This window comes from Heteronotia binoei, chromosome 17 (assembly GCF_032191835.1).
Source record: "Heteronotia binoei isolate CCM8104 ecotype False Entrance Well chromosome 17, APGP_CSIRO_Hbin_v1, whole genome shotgun sequence".
Classification (NCBI taxonomy): domain Eukaryota; kingdom Metazoa; phylum Chordata; class Lepidosauria; order Squamata; family Gekkonidae; genus Heteronotia; species Heteronotia binoei.
The window spans coordinates 24,295,424-24,309,289 of NC_083239.1; the positions used below are offsets into that span (position 1 = coordinate 24,295,424).

The 13,866-nt window shown below is 46.8% G+C and overlaps 1 protein-coding gene across 1 annotated transcript; it reads left to right on the top strand.

Annotated features, from left to right (window-relative positions):
- Window positions 1-3,710: 3,710 nt before the first annotated feature.
- Window positions 3,711-12,237, top strand: UTP11 (UTP11 small subunit processome component). The gene is made up of 8 exons (XM_060258679.1): window positions 3,711-3,813; window positions 5,064-5,125; window positions 5,890-5,992; window positions 6,991-7,104; window positions 9,097-9,190; window positions 9,419-9,549; window positions 11,309-11,419; window positions 11,991-12,237. The coding sequence occupies exons 1-8, from the start codon at window positions 3,751-3,753 to the stop codon at window positions 12,072-12,074; spliced, it is 762 nt and encodes a 253-aa protein (XP_060114662.1). The 5' UTR covers window positions 3,711-3,750; the 3' UTR covers window positions 12,075-12,237.
- The last annotated feature ends 1,629 nt before the right edge of the window (window positions 12,238-13,866 follow it).

The following is a 13,866-nucleotide window of genomic DNA, read 5'->3' on the forward strand; positions in this document are numbered from 1 at the left end:
CCAACCTTGATTAGTTTCTGAGACCTCATTGTGTTAGCCTGGGCCATCCAGGCCAGGAGGACCCAGGTAAAACTAGCCTGCTCTATTTAAACATTATTGAGAATAAGTTCCAAGTATAAAGAAAGGGAACTGCATAATTCAACTTTTCTTTGTACCCTTGTTCAGCCAGATGCACAAACAGATCACCGTGATCGGATCATGTATACTCTTTTTGTTTATTAAACTTCCTGACTTGCTCTAAGCCTGGCCTCTGGAAATGCACCATCTTTACTCAGTATTATATGAAGTGTGGTAATGGGGAGGGACTCGCCACCCCTGGAGTACAATAGCGTGGAGCTGTGATAGACTGCTCTTCTTGTAGCTTGGAGGGATGTAGCAGGAGGCACGGCAATGAGGCGGAGACCCTAAACAGCAGTGCAGTAACAGACTGCTAGAGATATGATTCTGTTTAAAAATATATAGTTTCGGGATCACTGTTTCTGGCAAACATAGGGAGTGAGGCGAAAGGGTATCATTGCCAAGCGGATACCTGGGACAGCTGCAAGATTTTTATGACCTCTCAGGGATCACCCAGAGGAAATGTGTGTCCATTCCTGCACAATGATATTCCCTCCTACACATTGGTATGGCTGCTCAGGAGCTACAGCCTTTGTGTCCCAGGGATTCAGCCTCACCCCTGCTTGTTCTGTGCATCTCTCAAGTTTGAATCCTTTGCTGCCCTCTCTCGGCAGCCCTGGGTATCACACTGCCAAAATCAGGTTTTTTTGGCCACTGTAGAGTGTTGGACTGGATGGGCCATTGACCTGATCCAACATGGCTTCTCTGATGTTCTTATGTTGGCTCCCTGTTGAAGAACTAACAGCATGACTCAAGATACCATCCTAAACTGTGTCCCCAAATAGCTTAAATAGGAGAGTTAACTGAAGCCCCATATTTTAGAGTTACTCGAGCACTGACAGAATTGGGTGGCATCAAGGGTGTGTCATGGGCTCTAGCCTAGCCCTTGCATTGCTGCACAGCACACAACAGTTGTTTGGCCCACAGTTTTTTTTGTCATAACCACTCTGCCTGTGGCCCTGCATTTAGTTAGTGCAGCTTGCAAAGGCTTGGGAAGGGTATGTGTGTGTGTGTGTGTGTGTGTGTGAAGAGAGGTGACAACCCTGTTCCTCTGGCTTGCTTTCAGTTGCTGATGCTGTTCAATGACCATGGTGTCTGACTGGGGTCTACCATATGGGAATTGATTCCCTCACCTGCTTGGTGTCGACCTTGGCTGTCTTCAGCAAGCCGCTGATGTTGAGGGAAGAGAGGACCCATTCCATTGGCTCCAGCTGTCTTTGGGTTCCATACACCCCACCCCAAGTCCTGGTCTGTGGCTTATCAGATCCAAGGAACCTTCTCCTCCCCACCCAAGTAGCAGCATGCTGAAGACCAGCACAGCGGTCCCTGCCTTGTACGTACAATGACTGAGACAGCTGTACCAGTCAATGGAGCATGTAAACAAAGGCGTGTGTGTGTCTTGCTGAAATGAGATGGCAACTCCATCCAGTTCGTTTTCAATACTGAACATTTGAAACTGTTATACTGAATCAGAGCCTTGGCCATCAGTATTGTCTACTAAGACTGGTAGCAGCTCTCTAGGGTCACAGGCAGGGGTTTTTCACATCACTTACTGCCTGGCCCTTTTTAAGCTGGAGATGCTAGGGACTGAACTTGGAACCTTCTGCTTGCAAGGCAGATATTTTACTGCTAAGCTACAGTCTCTTGATGCTGCTCAATAAATGTCGTTTGCTCTTCTGCTATGTCTCTCTTTGCCTGGGGTCCCACTCCCTGCTCCCTCCTAACCTCAGATGTCTTTAGCACAGACGTCATGCTGGGAGAGGGCTGAGGGTGTGGCAAGAGGCACAGATAAGGGGGAGGGGAACTGTCTCCAGGCCACACATTCCCCCAGATCACTGCTGGTGTCTAAGCCAGGCAGTCTGATTGGGGGGTGGGGGGGGGGGAGGGCGAAGATTTCTGGGGCAAATGGGAGTGGATGGTGGTTATGAAACTCAAGTATAGGAGGAAGATGGCTGTTTTGGGGGGGGGGGTGCTGGCCAAAAGGATGGGCAACCAATCATCATTAGCGGCCTACTCTGTGATTCGGTTTGGCAGGGCAAAATGTCAGCTTTGCTTGGAACCCTGACCCAGGTTCCTGGCTCTCTTTCCCTATGCTGACTTGGAACCCTGGCTCTCTTTCCCTATGACAGCCAATCTGTGCTTTTTGCCCCTGCAGTGCCTTTTCCTGCAGTTTTCCCTTATATGGCTGGTCCACATGCCATGAAGGGTTGCAAACCTTCAGGTGGGGCCTGGAATTCTTCTGAAACTACAGATATTTGTTCATCTGCAGGAAATGGTAGTTTCAGAGGGCAGACTCTATGGTATATCAGAGTTTAGGAGCAATAGAAGCCCTAGAATGACACCATGTCCCTCCACTGTGCTTCCTTTTCTCCTAAAAGTCTATGTTCCCTAGATACTATCTCCCAAATCTCCATGAATTTTTCAATACAATGTTGGCCCTGTTTCACACGGTGCTGCTCCCAGCTTCTGCCTGGTTTGGTTGCCTGGTAAAAGTCAGGTAATTCTCAGCCAGAATCCTTGAGCGAGTAACTGTTGGGCTACTATACAGCCTCATGTTTGCTGAAGGAGTGTCTTACTGCTACTGCTGCCAAGATGAGAGTTGAATCCACATCCATAGAGCTCTGTCTGGCCATGTTGCAGTGCTCCCTCCAGACACTCAAGAGGAACCTGTCTGACACAAGGGAGCCATCAGCCTGGGCTGGCAGCCCCATGTCTGTCTCCCCTAAGGCACCTGCTTTGAAAACCACGTTTTATAAGCCTGTCTAGGCCTTGGGTAATTTCCGTTTTGAACTGTGACACACTTATTCAGCTTGGTGAACTCTGCCCAGATTTTTAAAGAATAGATATCTGTGTTGTGCCTTAAGGTCGGGATGCCTACCTTGCTTTGCTGGAATTGGTTACACCCATCCTGCTGGGCTGCGACTCTAAACTGGCTTGGGATGTTATGAGAACTGACTTTGCTTCCAAAAATGATGGACTAGAGCCCTGCAGGCAGAGAAGCTGAAAACCATGCCAGCTTTGCTTTTTCCATGCTTGCTCCTTGCCTGCTATCTTAAAAAGAAAACGTATAAAAAGGACCCGTTGCTCTCAGACCACGACCGGTTTCACACTAGACCTTTAATCCTAGTTTAGCCCTGTCCCCAAACTGACATTCTGCTCTAGAATTATAGAAACCAACTCTGTGACTTTAGTGTAGAATGTCAGCTTGGGGACAGTGCTAGACCAGGATTAACGGTCTGGTGCGAAATTGGTCCACTTTTATTTTCTGCCTGAGAGTTCATTTGCATTAGAATTATTCCGCTTTTCTGGCAAATGAATGGGCTGTTTAAGCAACTGGGTGACTAGCAACAGTTGACCCCCGCCCCCCCCCCCCCTTAATCCTAAACTACCATGTCTCCCCAAAAAGAATAGACTAGTAATTGCCACCTATGCCTCTAGGACGGAGGAGTGCTGCCCCCAGACGCTGCCGTGCGCCTCCTTCCTTAAGAGTCTAGTCTCTTTCTCCACCACGGATCGATTGATTGGCAGGCTCCCGCGTTTTACTCCCCGCCCACTTCTCAGGGGGGGCGTGGTTGGCTGCCGGAAGCAGTTTTGGCGGTGCCTCGGAAGCGGTTGGCTGGGGAGGCTACAGGCATGGCGACGGCTTTTAAGAAAGCGGCTAAAACGGGCCAGCGCCAGCACCGAGAGCGAAGCCAGGTGAGACGTCGCCGCGAGGCCCTTCCCGCTTGCATAAAGCACGGCGGTCCCGAACGTGTGAACAGCGCGGTGTGGAATAACGCGTGTTCAAATAGGCCTGTTTGGGTGAAGCCGGAGGTGGGGCTGTGGGAGAGGGGTCCATTCTCGGAGTTCCCTCCTGGCCTCGGGAAGGGGAGGGCCTTTCTCCATTTCCGCTTCAGCGGTGGAGCCTCGGGTGCGTAGAGCCTTCCTGGAGCGCTTTTAGGTATTCTGGAAAGTTGCTTGTTGCTCTGCGGCGAAAAAACGGCAACCTGTTCATTTATCCCTGGAAACAAATGTAGAGTGGCTCCCCTCAGGCTCAGGAAGATCTCCCGGGGGGCTAAGCTGCCCTCCTGATAGACAGTGTAAAGGCTGGGTCATCCGAACAGGAAAATGTATGGGGCTGCAAGGGAGGGGTGGACGTGCCCCGCTGTCTCGTATGTAAAATTATCTGTCCAAATAGAAAACTACTACTGGGAGCGGGTGGGTTGGTTTGCTTGAAGGAAGTCATTACAAAGTGCGATACACACAAACATATCCTGGTTCAAAGTGGTGTGCTTCATTCTGACATAGGGTATCTGCCCTATACCTGAACTAGTTTTGTGTCAATCAGTGCATCATAAAGTTGATGAGATCCCAGACTGGTAGAGGAAGGTGTCTGTAGGCATCCTTAAGCCTTCTCTCTGTTGGCAAATAAATAGTGAAGATCTCTTAATTATATCTGTATTTGGACAGAGGTTTCAATTGGCATTCTCTGCAAAAAGCTCTACAGTGTTTCCCAATAGGAGAGCAATGGATGCTTTTGAAATTTTATTTTGTACACTCAGCTATTGTATAAGAGCAGCACTGAAGTCTAGTACCTCCTTAAAGACCAACAAGATTTCCAAAGTATAAACTTTCAAGAGTCAAAGCTCTCTTCGCCAAGTTCTTGATGCAGGAAGCTTTGAATTTCAAAAATTTATTACCCTGGATGTCTTGTTGGACTTTAAGGTGCTATTGAGTGCCAGTCTTGCTCTGCTACTGAAGATCAGCACTGCTGTTTGCATGAAACTATCTGCTCTGGTATATTCATGATCAGAGATTTGACAAGTTGGATTTGTATGCACCTAAACTTTACTAGTTTCAGAAAAGATCTTGGTCATTTTGGTGTCCTGGATAAACTGTCTCCTGTTATTGACTTCTAATTTATGTGTCTTTCTCCTGTCTCTTATCTCCCTCCCCCTTGCCCGCAGCTTGCATCCCGAAAGCACCTGGGGATCCTTGAGAAGAAGAAAGATTACAAGCTCCGTGCTGAGTAAGTTGCTGCTGTTTGTCATGGTCCATCAGTGTGCATGTTTTGCAGCTTGGATCCATTACTTCCATGTAGCTGTGCTTTGTTGGAAACCCAATAAAGTCAAACTTATTGAGAATTGTCATCCTGTATGTATTGTGTCAGACAATCCCCATCCAGCACCATGTTTTGGCTCCTTCTGTGGCCAGATTTGAAGTATCTGGAAAGGTGACAGTGTAGATATTCGTTAATCTGTTGTAGATCCTAAGAGGGAAGCTGGTACCCTTGGACTGGGCTAGCCTTTCCTGCCCACTTCTAATTCGTAGGAATGCTGAGGAGTGCAAGGAGATGGATTCTCACAGTGCTTTAAATATTTTGTTGTGCTTGTCTGGAATTGTTTAAATGTTAGTTGCTGCTTTGGAGGAGCATGACACTATCTGTAAAATGACTTGATTTGTCATATGCTGTACAAGTATTATCATTAAGTGAAAGCAAAACTATGCCTTGGGGAGGGGCTGTAGCTCAGTTGTAGAGCATCTGCTCAGCATGCAGAAGGTCCCAGGTTCAGTACCAGGCATCTCCAGTTAAAGAACCAGGCAGTAGGTGATATGAAAGACGTCTGCTTAAGATGTGGAGAGCTGCTGCTAGACTGCAGTAGACAGTACTGAATTTGATAGACCAAGGATCTGATTAAGGATAAGGCAGTTTCATATGTTCTTCATGTGTTCAGTTTCACTCCCCCTCTTTGGAGAGGAAGGCTGTATTAATGCTGTGGTTTTGCCCTGCAGTGACTACCACAAGAAGCAGAATGTCCTTCAGGCACTTCGCCGAAAGGCACAGGAGAGGAACCCAGATGAGTTTTATTTCAAAATGACCCGTGTACAGCTTGAGGTAACAATCTGCTGGCCAGGGTGGGGGGCACAGCATTGTGTTGATGGGGCTTTGTTTCTTGCTGTCTGTTTCACACATAAATGCATAATTAGGTAGGCATATTGAACAGGCTGGAGTTTTGGTGAGTATTCTATCTGCATGTATTGGAGATGGATGCTTGTGGACAAGCTACTGCTGAAGTCATCCTTGGGTATTTGGTGACCTTGGCACCCATCTAGTTCAGCATCTTGTTTTCCACAGTGGCTAAACAAATGTTTTGGAGAAACCAACAAACATTGCACTAAAAGTTGCAGCTGCTCCCACTGTGAACCCCAAGCAAGTGGCATTCCAAAGTGTACAACCTTTGCTTTTGACTACCTTCTCCTTCTCCATTACTCCCTGTAATCCCCCCCTAAGATTCTAAAACTCTAGTAACCGTCAGGATGCATTTTACTTGATTAGCATGTAAACAAAGTGAAGAGAAAAAAATACCTGCTGACATATGACATGGAAGATACTGTTAACAGGGTAAAATCTGGGTTTACAAAATACAAAAGAAAGCACAGGTTGGGTTTCCAAAATACAAAAGAACCCACAGGATGGGAAGTATTGTTCTAACTGTTACAAGATTCCAGATTATGGAGTGATTTCACTGGATGAGGTTCAGCAGATGCAACAAAGTTAGTGGAGACTTTCCTGCTGTTACCACGTGTTCAGAGGCCTTCAGCATCACCTCCCAGCTCACTTTGCTTAACAATATTCAGCCATGAACTGGAGACTTATTTATAGTTTCTCTTTTTTTGCTGAGTCTCAAGGTGGATTACAGCAGGATTGGGCTAGCTGGGGCCATTCAGGTCCAGGACCTTTGTTCATTATGCTTTTACTAGCCATTTTGCAAACTGCCCCTAGCTTTAGGAAAGGTAGGGAAAACTTTTTAAACCAAATAAAAATACATTTACAAGTAAGCCCTGGCACAGTTTCTCTCACTACTCTCAGAGCATGTTTTCCCTTCTTGACAGGATGGAGTTCATGTGATTAAGCAGCAGGAAGAAGAACAGACACTGGAACAGCAGAAGTTGATGAAGACACAGGATTTGAAATATATTGAAATGAAGCGAGTAGCTGAAGCTAAGGTCAGAGCACATTCTTTTGGCTCATTGCTGTTTCATAGTCATTGTCTGGTCTGCTGAATAGCTCGTGACATGCTGTCCCATGGCTCGTTATTAGATGGCCTTTTTAAGCAGCATGGTGCTTCTTGGTATAAAGAATGAGGGCTTTTTTTGACTCTTTTGTAACAAAATGGGCTACAGGTTTATAATTTTTCTGGCTTGCCGGCTTGGCTGCTAAAGGGGAGTGCTTCAGAGGCTCTTTGCAAATGAAAAAGAGAAGTATCTCCATGTTATGCAGCATGTTTTGAGAGTGCATGACTGTAAAGCAACCTCTGTAAGCATTTTTGGTAGCTTCTCATAAATGGACTGTGGGCAACTTTATTGCTGTATATTTTAAAACATAAGAGAAGCCATGTTGGATCTGGCCAATGTCCTATCCACTGGCCTGATCCCACACTCTGTGTCACACAGTGGCCAAAACCCAGGTGCCATCAGGAGGGCCAGAACTTCAGAAGCTTACCTGCCATTGCCCCCCAAGTACCAAGAAATATAGAGCATCACTGTTCCAGACAGTGTTCCATCTGTACATTGTGGCTAGTAGCCACTGATGGACCTCTGCTCCATATGTTAATCCAGTCCCCTTTTGAAGCTGTCTGTGCTTATAGCTACCACCGCTTCCTGCTGCAGTTAATTCCATGTTTAATTACTCTTTGGGTGAAGATCATGCCTGTTTTTCTTTTGCTGATGTCTTCCTCTGTTAGTTCTACATGCTTTGGTATGTAGAAGGTCCCAGATTCTCTGCTTTCGTTAGCAGGGTGGCTCAGGCAGACAGTGGGCATGGCACTTATCTATCCAAGATGCTTCTACAGGATGGCTTCTTTGGGGAGATCAGATTTCCTTAAACAAATGGAAGCTGCACAGCGGAATTGCTTAGTGAATTGTGCCACATGGGTTTCTGTTTCCTTCTCCAAGATGTGGAGAGAACTGTAGCTTCCAAAAGGCACCCAGGCTTTGTCTCTTAGAATCTGGATACCCAGCTCAATCTTTTGTGTCCAAAGGAAGACCTTTTATAATTCATAATTGTGTGCCATCAAATCATGAACAACTAATCGCAGCCCAACACTGTGAAGTTTTCCAGGCAATAAATGAGGACACCTCTGTGTTGCAGCCAGTGTATTTCTCAGCAGTCTCCTATCCAACTACTAACCAGGGCTGACCCTGTATTAGACAAGATTGGACTAGACTGGTATATTAGGCTGATTGCTTTTAGAATTATTTAGATTTAAAAGCAGGGAGTTATCAAATAAAGCACTACATGACAATATTGGAAAGGAGATCAAAATGTATTCTTGGCTCATTGTTCAGACAAAATTTTGAACAAGACAATGCTGAGAAGGAAGCGTTCATTTCCCCTCTATTTCCTCTGGATCACTGGGATGTGCCACAGTCAGGGACAGATAAGATGTTGAGGTGTATCCAGTTCATTTGCTCTGAGACTTATAGACTGGGGTGGGAGGATAGCAGAAATCTTCCTCCAGGTTGGAGGGGTTGTGGCCATGTGGGTTTGTTGTCTGTGTGACTGCACTTGCTCATTACAGAGCCTTCTTAAGTTTTACCCAACAGGTAATTATTTGCAGTGCTCTTGTTCTGCACTTGCGGCACTTCACAACCTAGATCGCTGTTTTAAATTATTGTATAATCTTATATTGTTTTAGATTGTTATTTTATATTACTGTATAACCTAATTGTTTTAAACCCTATATTGTATAACTTATTGAAATGTTGTTAGCCGCCCTGAGCCTGCCTAGGCGGGGAGGGCGGGATATAAATAAAATTTATTATTATTATTATTATTATTATGGATTGTAGAAATGTGCTGAGGACTGTGGGTGGCCAAGCCTCGGGCTAGGAGGCTCTCCTAGAACATCTCTGGGTCACTTCCAGGTCATGCAGTTCTGTTGTTGTGTTGCTGGTTCACGGCAAAAGCTGAAGGTTTGACTCCTTTCCGTCTCATAGAAAATAGAAAGGCTGAAAGCAGAGCTCCATCTTCTGGAGGCTGAGGGAAAGCAACCCAACAAGCACACGTTCTTTTTTGACTCGAAGAAAGAAGGTAAAGTTTTCATTGGTCAAAGAGAAGAGTGTCTGACTTTTTCTGTCTTTCAAAAAAGTCTTTTTCTGACTCTGCACTGAAAAACGATAGAGATAGGGGCCACGTGTTGGTAAGAGATGATGAAAGTGCCCCAGCATGTTAATCTCTGTTACTAAACATTAGTTTTGTGTTTGCAGTGAACTACATTCTTATGCCACTGTGAAAACAAAGGTTTTTTTCCCCCCCCAGTGCAAAGTTTTGACCCTGCCACCCACTTGAACACAGTCCCAGAGCTGCTGGGAAGAGTGTACAACCGACCAACCCTTGAAACTCTGCAGAAGAAAAGCATCCTGGGAACCACTCATCCTGATGAATTACAGGCACGTATTACTGCTCTTTTTCAAATCATGCTTTATAACTGTCTGTTTGCTAGACGGATTCTGTGATAGCTGTCACTATGCAAAACTCCTTGCAAATGATGAAGTGCCACCAAATCTTTTCGAGGCAGGAGACAAGCAGAGGTGCCTTGCTAGTTTCCTCTGCATAGCAGCCTTAGACTTCCTTGGTGGTCTGCCATCCAGCTACTGACCATGGCCCACTCTGCTTAGCTCCCAAGCTCAGGCAAGCTCTAGCTAGGCTGGACTATTTAGGCTGCTACAAATTCTGTCTTGCAATGTGATGCTTTAGCGGAGCACTTTCTTTCCTCTGAGATAAGGTTAGCAAGTTAACACACACAGGTTAGTGATCAGAGAAATCCTCTCAAGGAATCCTCATTCCAGGTATCTGCTGTACTATAATGATGGATTATAATATAATATTTGGGCTGATAACAAGGCCTGAAGCTATTATAAGTTGGGAGATGGGACAAAGAAGCCACAGCCCTTATTCAGAATTAGGCCCTTCCATTGCCTGATATTTTCACCTCTTCACATTATATGCAAACGTTCTAATGGGTGAGGCTGAATGTCAAAGCAATGTGGGCAGGCTGAGGAGTTGACTTTGCGGTGTCTCTAAGTCAGACATACACATGTGCCGTCAAGTTGCAACCAATTTATGGCAGCCCCCAGCAAGGGGCTTTCAAGGCCAGTGAGAAGCAGAGGTGGTTTACCATTGCCTTCCTCTGCAGAGCCTTCCTTGGTGGTCTCTTATCCAAGTACAAACCCCTCTTATAGCTTCCAAAATTGAACAAGATCAGGCTGTGGCATTTTGCTTTCTCATGGAGGGCAAGCAATTTGGGTCAAAGAGCAGGAATCACCTTAAACTAATCCAGGCAGTATGGGTTGAGCAATTTTAAACTAAGAAATGGCCAGAAACACAGAGACTGCTGTAGATCTTCTGATTAAGCCCCCCCTCCCTTCCCCTCCCCCCTGCTGGCTTCTTGTTGAAGCAGCTGGGCTAGTTCAGACTGGTAGAATTTCTTCTCTTCCAGGAGACTTGAGTCATCTTCTCCAGACGGTGCAAGTTTGGATCCATCCTGTTCGATACTGCCAATTAGCTCACACCTGCTGTGATCTGACTTGCTCAGTGAAGCTTGCTGGGGTTTGGCGGCCTGGGGCCTGGGTGCTGTGGGAATAGGCAACCTGTTCCCTGGGGCTGGCATCTGGCCAAGGGGAGAGGCCTGAACGTCCTCTGCACCTGCTCAGCTTCTACAATGAACCCCCCTTCATACATTCCCAGTCGGCCTCCCTGTATTTTCCATCTTCGTGTAGGCACTCTGCTGGGCCTGTCAGCATGACTCATTCTGTAGGGGCTGTTTTCAGTCGTTCGGGTACCTGGGGGAACTCCCCATCTCCAGGGAGTCTGTGACTTTCCTCTAGAGCCTGCCTGCAGAAGAATGGCTTGAAAGAGGGAATCAGATGGATTCATGGAAGGAAGGTTTAGTAGTGGCTGCTAGCCATGGTGATTGAAGGGAACATCTACATTCAGAGGTGGTTAATATCTGGATCTTAGCTCCAGGAGACAATATCAGGGGGGCAGTAAAGCCTTCAGAGCGGCATTCTAAGAAGTCATGCCTTTCACAGGTCCCAAGCTGAGGGAGAGATCAGCGCCTCACTGTATATTGCCAGCCTGTGAACAACATCCCCAGGGCTTGTCTCTGTAACTATCACTCCTAAAAGTCTCTTTCTTTTTTGTTTCTAGAAATTGGCCAGACAGAGGAAGAGCCAGTATAACCTGCTGATGCAGCGCATAGAAAGGGAGCGGAAGATGTTTGTTATCGCCCAGAAGCTCCAGACCCGGAAAGACCTCTTGGTGAGAGGGGCTAACTCTGTCCTCCTTACTGGCTTCTGTCCTTGGGTTTTCCTAGTGGCGTGATGGCTCAGGAAGGATGACTTTCCCCAGCATAGGCTGTGTTGAGGAGTTTTGTTAGTGGGCCTGGAATTGAGCCTAGTAGCACCTTAAAGCTCAGCAAGATTTCTAGGCTATAAGCTTTCTTAGTCAGAGTTCCCTTGGTCATGTCTGACTCCTTGGTCACATCTGACTTACACAGTAGAGATATTGTTGGTCTTTAAGGTGCTCCTGGACACAGATCTGCTCTTCTACTGCAGACCAACACGGCTACCCACCCGGAAGTATTAGTGGGCCAGTGATGAAAAAGTATGAGGTGGGACTGCTTTGGAAGAGGACAGATGATCCCATTTCTGCCCCAGAGAGGGTGGTCATAACCTCTTGCTTCCCACTGGGGCTTGGAGAATGGAGGGAGGGAATGGAGCCCGCAATGGATGTGGATCTTGTGACTCCTCCTGCCTCTGTCAGCATGCCGTAATTCTTCCCTAAGGGCGTGTCCGTTTTAAGAAGATTCATTTTTTCTGCCACCTTTTAGGACAAAACTCAAAAAGTGAAGACGAAGAAAGAAACAGTAAACCGGGCTGCTGTTTACAAATTTCAGTTCAGGCGGAAACGCTGATCATGCCGGGCCATCGAGGTGTGAAGGATGTGGCTGCTGGCAGTCAAAGGTTTACATTCCCTCCCCACATGGGTTAAAGAGAGATTTCCATTTGTCTGCTTCTTGGAATCAGCATTGCCCTGCCGTAACTATTTTTCAATAAACCCAGCAAAATTCATTTTAATGCTGCTGATTTCAATGAACTCAACAGGATTCATTCTAATGCTGCTGATTTCAGGGGTGCATTGAAGAGACCAGGCATTCACTCTCTTGGCTGTTCTTTCAACCAGGCCTATAGCCCACATGACCGTCAGCATTAGAAAAGGTCACCTGTGCATACGGTTTCCCATTTTGCATGCTCGCCAAGTCTTGGCTGAATAAAGGGAATGTGGGTTGAGTACAGCCACCCTGCAATGAATCTGCAGCTGGCCTGGCCTGAGAACACACATCCATGTGTAGTCGCAGATGAAGCTGCCTTATACTGAATCAGTACACTGGTCTGGCAAGGTCAGTACCGTCTACTGGCTCTGACTCTCCAATGTCTCAGGTGGAGGTCTTTTAGCATCACTTATATGCCTGGTTCTTTTAATTGGAGATGATGGGGATTGAACCTGGAACCTTCTGCATGCAAAGCAGATGCTCTTCCCTTGAACCACAGCCTTTCCCCAAAGCTGTCATTCTGTCAGCAGTGGGTATCCAGCTGGTTCCTGGCTGAATGTTGCTACCTAAAGATGTTGACTCGATAGATTGGGGGGCGGGGGGCAGCTGTGTTGATCTGAATTAGTAGAACAAAGTGTGAGTCCAGTGGCACCTTTAAGACCAACAGAGTTTTATTCAAGGCATAAGCTTTCGTGTGCAAGCACGCTTCTGTAACGGAAGAAGTATGTTTGCACACAAAAGCTTATACCTTGAATAAAACTTCATTGGTCTTAAAGGTGCCACTGGACTCAGATTTTGACATGAGAGGAGAAAAAAATTGGGGGAGAGGGGTTCTGGCTGTTTTGCTATAGGGCACTGGGGAATGTGGGAGTTGGGTTTGGCATCATCCTTCCCCCTGTTCAGAGAAAATCTCTGCAAAGGGTGGGGGGGGGAACTATGTTGCTGTTCCCCTCCAGACCCAGAGGTGCAGATCTCCTGCTGAAGCAGCTGAGGCTGGAGAGTGGTCTGGGTGTTTCTTTTCCAAAGAGATGAATCTTGTATCCTCTGCCCAGTCAAGGAGTGGTCATTGATGGGACAGGTGAGAAGGCTTCCTGAAGAGTGAGTGGAACTGGCATTTCCACGTACAATTCTCTCACCCAGTCTTCTGATGCTCAACAACTGGGCTGGCTCAGCTGAGGTTTGCCCCATCTCCCCAAGCCCGTCTGCAACAGTGGAGGCGTGTGTTGAGGGCCCAGCAGGGGGCAGTGCTGCTCCACTGCTGGCTAGCTGTGGAAGGTTGTGCTGAGCAGGACATTTAACCACAGCAGGCAAAGAAGCACAAATGTGGCTGTTTTAAAACTTGGGCCACCAGTGGAGTTTCCAGACTCCCTTTTGAACAATAATACCTTAAGAGGAGACCAGCATTTGTTGCCAGAGCTGCCTCTTCTGGCTGGGCACAGGCCCACAATTTCGTCTCTTGCTCATCCAAGAATTCTGGAGAAATGGCACTGCTTGCTGCACAGTTTTACTGATGTGGCTGTACATTTTGACTGTGTGTGAATGCAGCCCGTGGAAGTCTTGGTGCTGCTTTGAAGGGGCAGGTGGTGTCATTCTGGCCACTTCCTCCTTTTGGATGCTTTCTGCCACTTTAGGCTGCTTGAAAAGTCACTGCCTC

Coding starts and splice junctions, on each gene's coding strand:
- UTP11 (XM_060258679.1), top strand. CDS start 3,751: ATGGCGACGGCTTTTAAGAAAGCGGCTAAAACGGGCCAGCGCCAGCAC. Junction 5,993..6,990: donor TGACCCGTGTACAGCTTGAG/GTAACAATCTGC, acceptor CCTTCTTGACAG/GATGGAGTTCATGTGATTAA. Junction 11,420..11,990: donor AGACCCGGAAAGACCTCTTG/GTGAGAGGGGCT, acceptor GCCACCTTTTAG/GACAAAACTCAAAAAGTGAA.